Consider the following 7,211-nt stretch of genomic DNA (forward strand, 5'->3'; position numbering starts at 1 on the left):
GGGCGTTCAGGAGAGCAGTCTCTGTGCCTCTGGCTGCTCTAAAGCCAGACTGATGGTCATGTTTCTTGGTTTTTTTGTCAATGCTTATCATGAGGCAATGGGGGAGGTGGAAGGAAGCATCTATCTTAACGTCCTCTAGACAGTTCCTTAACATTCAGGTTTTCATCAGCTCTGTTTCTATAAAGTGAAAACATGTCATTTTGACTTTGATGTAGACTATTCAAAATATGAGTTCTAATTTTGAGCTTTTGCAACACTAATCCTAGTTTCTCTTTCCATTTCAACAGGCTAAGAAAAGCAGGAAGCCTGCCAAAAAGTTTGCTTGTGGAAACCAATTCCTGTTCTAGCTGTGTCTTTGAACGTTTTTTCCTGAATTGGAGACATTAACTATGGGGCAAATATGTCCGAAGATGTCTTTCTAAAGGACTGTGATTATTGATATTGGCAGCATTTCCAATGCGAGCACTGGTCCTGTGTCCAGTCTGTATCCCTTACCACATTGAGAAGGAAAGCAAGTGAAAACGCTGTGTAGCTTGATGAGGTGGGACTCGGAGAACATCTTTGATCTGCCAAATTCTGTATAAAAAGTTAGTATTCGTTGGACTAAACAGTGACATTCTTCAGAATCCATAGCTTCCCTGTGGTAGTGGGGGTCGAAATGTGCACATTCACTAAAACCACATACATGTTCTGAACGTAACAAGACTATCCAGCAAATAAGCGGCCATTGAACCATCAGCACGTTTTGCTGCAGCGAAACAACATACATGTTCTGAATGTGACATGGATTTGAAACCTAGCACAAAGCTACTTCAACACTTGACTGAAAAACCATATAAATGTCCTCAATGTGATAAAGCTTTCAAGCAAATGGGTCCTCTAATCGTACATCGGAGAAGTCACACGGGGGAGAAGCCATATACATGTTCTGAATGTAATAAGGCTTTCACGCACAATGGTAATTTATTGACACACCAGAGATGTCACACTGGTGAGAAGCCCTATATGTGCTCTGAATGCGGTAAAGCTTTCAAGAGCAGGAGTTTTCTAGTGATACATCAGAGAAATCACACTGGCGAGAAACCATTTACTTGTTCTGAATGTAATAAGGCTTTTACCCAAAAGAGACTGCTAGTGCTACACCAACAAAATCACACTGGTGAAAAGGCTTTCAAGCAAAGTGCCATTCTAAGCGCGCATCAGAAAATCCACACTGGTGAAAGACCATATGCATGCTCTGATTGTGACCTGGCTTTCACCCACAAGGGTAATCTCTTGGGGCACCAGAAAATTCACATGGGTGAGAAACCATATAAGTGTTCAGAATGTGATAAGGCGTACAACCGAACGTATACCCTGTTAGTACATCACAGAAATCACACTGGTGAGAAACCGTATGCATGCTCCGAATGTGACCTGGCTTTCACCAGCAAGAGTTATCTCTTGGAACATCAGAGAACTCACATGGGTGAGAAGCCATTTAAATGTTTAGAATGTGATAAGGCGTACAGGCGAAAGTTACCTCTAGTGATACATCAGAGGAATCACACTGGGGAGAAACCATATACCTGCTCTGAATGTGGCAAGGCGTTCACACGAAATGATGAACTATTGGTGCATCAGAGAATTCACTCTGAGGAGAAGCCATTTACGTGCTCTGAATGTGGTAAGGCCTACAAGCATAATAAGCAACTAATGCTGCATAAGAGAAAACACACAGGGGGGAAACCATATGCATGTTCTGAATGTAACCAGACTTTCAAGTATAAGAAACTACTAATGCAACATGGTAGAAGTCATAAAAGGCCTTGACCGGGCCAACTCTGACTTGCAACACTTCAACAACTTCCAAGAACCTTTCCATACTTTACCTGGTCATGTTGGGTACAGCAGGTGAGCAGATTACCTTCCTCCTTGGTGTGAAGCTCCTCACTATCACATAGGCAGCTTCAGACATACTGAAAGCGCCCATCACTGGTGCAGGAGCGGTGCGAACACAGGAGGGCAGCACCATCATGTTGCTCAGCTTAGAGAGGTGAGGAGGCTGCATGAAAGCACGGGCTCAATACTAGAAGCCCAGAGCACGGGCATTCAGCAGTGCCCATTCTATGAGTAATCATTACTATTTATTAAGGATTGTAGTCTGTATTGCTCCCGCCCCCACCCAGAGGGTGCAAAAGCTCCAGAGGCCTGCCCGCCATGTTGTCAGGCTCTAGTGTCATTGTATCTGAGAGGTCTTTCCGGGAGCTGATTATCACTGGGTTTCCTCCACAAGGAGTAGGTCTGATGCATGATAGTGATGCTGGGTTGCTTCTCTTCTTATTCATGAGGCATATTTCTCAGTGGCTGAAAAGGGGGCTCTTCAGTGACCTGGACCTCTGAGGCACCCTTGGTCTGCCCATGGGAGGAGTGGGGAGCTCTAGGAGACCCCCTCTCACCTCATGTGCAACCTCCAGGAGTTTGATTACTGAGCGGGTGCTTTCCTCTGCCGCTAATTCCCCAGTCCCACTCAATGAATGTGGTACGAGGAACTTCATGTCACACCGTGATCAGACAAACACCTTTTTAGAGGTATATATTGGGCATGATGGAACACACATGCTTGTGTAGGTGGGTCACATGCTTCTATATTAACGAGAACTATAAGCATCTATTCCCATCCTGTTCAATGGCCTGTACCTCCATAGGAGAGAATCGGGCTGTAAAGTAAAAGTCTTGAGATCTGTGCCATGATATTTTACTCATTCTGCCCAGCGGGTAGAGACGTGTGCGAAAGCACAGACGCCTTCATCCCATCCGTTCATATTATACCATGTTCCATGTGGCTCTATGGGCCTAAGCAGAATTGTGATATGATTAGGGTGAGCAAACCATTTCTTATAATATCCTGTGTGGATATATCCTACTATGTTTGATTAGTGTAGGTGGCAAGAGTCTCCTTGTGATAATTGTGAAGTATGCCTGAGGTCAGTCTAGACTGCAGTGCCTATGCCCTGCCATTGTGTAATTGAGGTGCTTTAATGGATGAAAGAGGCTCCAATGGGCCTATATTAGATGTGTAGTCGAAGGCATCTTCTATACAGAAGGAGGCTTTTTTGGTGTAATGTCCAGATCTATTTTTGAGTTAGCACTTATTTAACCATAGAGCTCATTGAACAGAGCATAGCAAGGCGTTGGGCAGCATCCGCCTCCAGCATACAGGCATGCATGCATGCGTACCTACGTATGGAGTTTAGCTGGGATTAAGGTGTGTACGTATAGTCATTATTTAGTAGGCCTGTGCAAGGAAGATTTACTCCACGTTGCCGCTGAGCTATCCTCCTGGGACGAGAGTGCATACCTGTTATATAAAGCTTATTTCCCTCTGGGCAGGGGCTGATTCTGAAAACGTAGAGGAGGAAACGGGGGCCCTAATCTTTGGCAGTTGGAAGTCATCGGTGCAATGTTACTTTCCCTTTTTCATGCTGATTTGATTGCCTATTTGTCATGAGAGATTTGACCTTTAAATTGTACCTTGCTTCTCATATTGATGTCCATTTTGCTTCTTTGAATTGAAGTGTTGCTATAGAAAGACTTGTTGGAAATAGAAATTGAACTCCCTTCACACCAAGTTGGAAGTAGGCATTAGCAGTTAGGAAATGAAGTTTCCTTGGGTAAGGTCTTGGTATCGGAGACGTAAAGTGCACGTTTTGAAATGGATGGGAGCTATTTAGCTCCTGCTTGTAGCTTAGAAGGGCCTGGTTAGCTTCACACCAACACCCACCAGGAGTCACTGTTGGCGCCCCAGGCCAACTAATGCTGAAAAAACACACATATATGAATTTATTTGGGACAAACTATAAATAAACAGTAGGACACATTTATACAACATTTAAAGCATGATGGGTCATAAATAAGGGACCAAAATGATATGTTTGCATCATATATTGTAGTTAGATTTGCGGAACGATGTGCACTAGCTCCTGGTCACTGGTTAATGCTGGATACACAGGAGCTGCTTTAGCTCCTGGTCACTGGTTAATATTGGATACACAGGAGCTGCTTTAGCTCCTGGTCACTGGTTAATACTGGATACACAGGAGCTGCTTTAGCTCCTGGTCACTGGTGAATGCTGGATACACAGGAGCTGCTTTAGCTCCTGGTCACTGGCTAATGCTGGATACCCAGGAGCTGATTTTAGCTCCTGGTCACTGGCTAATGCTGGATACCCAGGAGCTGATTTTAGCTCCTGGTCACTGGCTAATGCTGGATACACAGGAGCTGCTTTAGCTCCTGGTTACTGGTTAATACTGGATACACAGGAGCTGCTTTAGCTCCTGGTCACTGGTTAATACTGGATACACAGGAGCTGCTTTAGCTCCTGGTCACTGGTGAATGCTGGATACCCAGGAGCTGATTTTAACTCTTGGTCACTGGCTAATGCTGGATACCCAGGAGCTGATTTTAGCTCCTGGTCACTGGCTAATGCTGGATACAGAGGAGCTGCATTAGCTCCTGGTCACTGGCTAATGCTGGATACACAGGAGCTGCTTTAGCTCCTGGTCACTGGTTAATACTGGATACACAGGAGCTGCTTTAGCTCCTGGTCACTGGCTAATGCTGGATACACAGGAGCTGCTTTAGCCCCTGGTCACTGGTTAATACTGGATACGCAGGAGCTGCTTTAGCTCCTGGTCACTGGTGAATGCTGGATACCCAGGAGCTGATTTTAGCTCCTGGTCACTGGCTAATGCTGGATACCCAGGAGCTGCTTTAGCTCCTGGTCACTGGTTAATACTGGATACACAGGAGCTGCTTTAGCTCCTGGTCACTGGTGAATGCTGGATACCCAGGAGCTGATTTTAGCTCTTGGTCACTGGCTAATGCTGGATACCCAGGGGCTGATTTTAGCTCCTGGTCACTGGCTAATGCTGGATACAGAGGAGCTGCATTAGCTCCTGGTCACTGGCTAATGCTGGATACACAGGAGCTGCTTTAGCTCCTGGTCACTGGTTAATACTGGATACACAGGAGCTGCTTTAGCTCCTGGTCACTGGCTAATGCTGGATACACAGGAGCTGCTTTAGCCCCTGGTCACTGGTTAATACTGGATACACAGGAGCTGCTTTAGCTCCTGGTCACTGGTGAATGCTGGATACCCAGGAGCTGATTTTAGCTCCTGGTCACTGGCTAATGCTGGATACCCAGGAGCTGATTTTAGCTCCTGGTCACTGGCGAATGCTGGATACCCAGGAGCTGATTTTAGCTCATGGTCACTAGTGAATGCTGGATACCCAGGAGCTGATTTTGGCTCCTGCTTATCCAATTTCAATTTCGGTCCCTGATGTATCGTGTGGTTCAGTAGTTGGTTAAACATGTAATGTGAGGATGTGTTTTGTCCACTCAGTGGATTCTATTTTGAGATGGGAACTCTTGAAAACTAGTTGGCTCTATTGAGGGATTTTGTAATGTAAATAAAGTACCTTAATTTTGTATAACCCAGAGTTGTTTTTTTTGCCTTCTCGTGGGTTCATCTTCACGAAGACTGCGATACAAAGCATTGTCTGGTTTATTCTATACCTTTTTCTGCCTTCCTCTCCTCTGTGCATAATAATATGTCCTGTAAAATTGTGGACTGAAAATAGCTGCATCCGTGAGTATATCACAAGATTCAGACCTACCTCATGTCTACGCACTCAATGTTGTGAATGCAAATAATTAACTTTGAACACAGAGGGGGAGCCATTCACTTCTCTCCCATTTCAATAGCTGATTAGCTTTTCCTAATTCGTGACAGTACGAGCCCTAGCCACTCCCCCACACCCCTGTGCAGCTGCTGGAAGGCTTTGGGGGACAGGATCCTCCACGTGGGTAGGAAATTGTAAAACAGTCTTCCCCTTTTGCTGTGTAGAGCAGCGTGTGTGTTTGTTACTCAATAGAAGGCCTTCTAAAACTGTGAAAGACTTGGCATGGGGCTCAGAATGAATACCTACCTCCTAGTGACACAGCACCACAACACAGCACACACACTGTGTAGGGAAACACAGGTTATATAAATGTCCGAGCCCTAAGACAGCAGGCCGAAACAAACACCTGTCTCTGCATACCATGAATTCTCACCAGATCACAATTGGATTCCTCCTATTGGTGCAGAAGGAGAGTATATGAAACTGGCGGGCGGGATGCGTACGGAATACCTTTGATGTGTATTGATCAGGCAGGTGAATACCTGGCTTTGCGGCTATAAAGTATACTGGTTGAAGCAAGACGTCCTAAAAACAACAACCACCACAAATAGGCAAAGCTCTGAATATGGAGGTGCTATGCTATATGCCTCTGTGAAGACACCCTCAGTGAGGATGAGGGGAGCTTGTGGGTGTCTAATGTATAGAGTGCACCAGGAAGGAATCCCATATGCACCACATAAAGAACCTGCACTTTGGTTTTCCCACTGGCTAAATAATCCTCCAGTAAAAGCTAGACATGTCTTGGCCACAGAGGATAGAGCTTGTGAATTCCATGCCAGTCGAGGGCTTTCAGAGCCAATCGAAGCAGTTTGACAGTTTGCGTATTTGGGCCTTGCATGAGCAGGCAGAGCAAGAGGCCGTGTCAGTCCTATAGAATCAGAATAACAAGATAACCTATGTAAATAAATAGCCTTATTTTGTATACCCCGGAGTTTGGTTTTTTGCCTCCTTGTGGGTTCATTTTAATGAAGACTTCCTCTACTCTGTGCGGACATCGAACATGCCCGTTGATTGGATGGTGAAACGCGTGAGGTGCGTCATGTTTTACGAAACAGCCGCCACGTTGGATCTGCAGACAGCAGCCAGTGTCTGCGGATAGCACAGCGGGGGAAAAAGTCTGGAAAACACGTTTGCGGGCATTTGGTAGTGGAAAGAGGGGCTAGGAAGGGTGGGGGAGTGAAACATGATGATATGGAGCTGTTTCATAGGTGAAAGAAAGGGTTTTCAGATGCTGCCAAATCCGTTGACAATTTCGTTGTCTGCGGACATCACTTGAATTGGGAGGGGATTCTGGTGAGTTTTGTTATTTGAAGATGTATTGTATGTTATGTTATATGGTTTAATTATGTTGTAGCCAGTGGTCAGATTCCCAAAAATCTGGCTATGCCATGACTATTATAGTAATATGTGTATAGTAATTATAGGTACTGTAGGAGGAGTATACACTATTTGTAATATTGTAAAATAATACTATTGAAGTGTAAA

At 45.0% G+C, this 7,211-nt stretch overlaps 1 protein-coding gene across 1 annotated transcript in view; it reads left to right on the forward strand.

Annotated features, from left to right (window-relative positions):
• The window catches only part of LOC138452920 (zinc finger protein 182-like), a 54,047-nt gene extending 48,570 nt beyond the window's left edge, over nt 1-5,477 (forward strand). Inside the window, exon 2 of the mRNA XM_069605269.1 lies at nt 288-5,477. Coding sequence (XP_069461370.1) covers nt 784-1,812 — 1,029 coding nt within the window. The 5' untranslated portion in view covers nt 288-783 and the 3' untranslated portion in view covers nt 1,813-5,477. The remainder of the gene's footprint in view (nt 1-287) is intronic.
• Nucleotides 5,478-7,211: the final 1,734 nt, after the last annotated feature.

Source organism: Ambystoma mexicanum, chromosome 4p (assembly GCF_040938575.1).
Source record: "Ambystoma mexicanum isolate Mex_15411 chromosome 4p, UKY_AmexF1_1, whole genome shotgun sequence".
Classification (NCBI taxonomy): Eukaryota; Metazoa; Chordata; class Amphibia; order Caudata; family Ambystomatidae; genus Ambystoma; species Ambystoma mexicanum.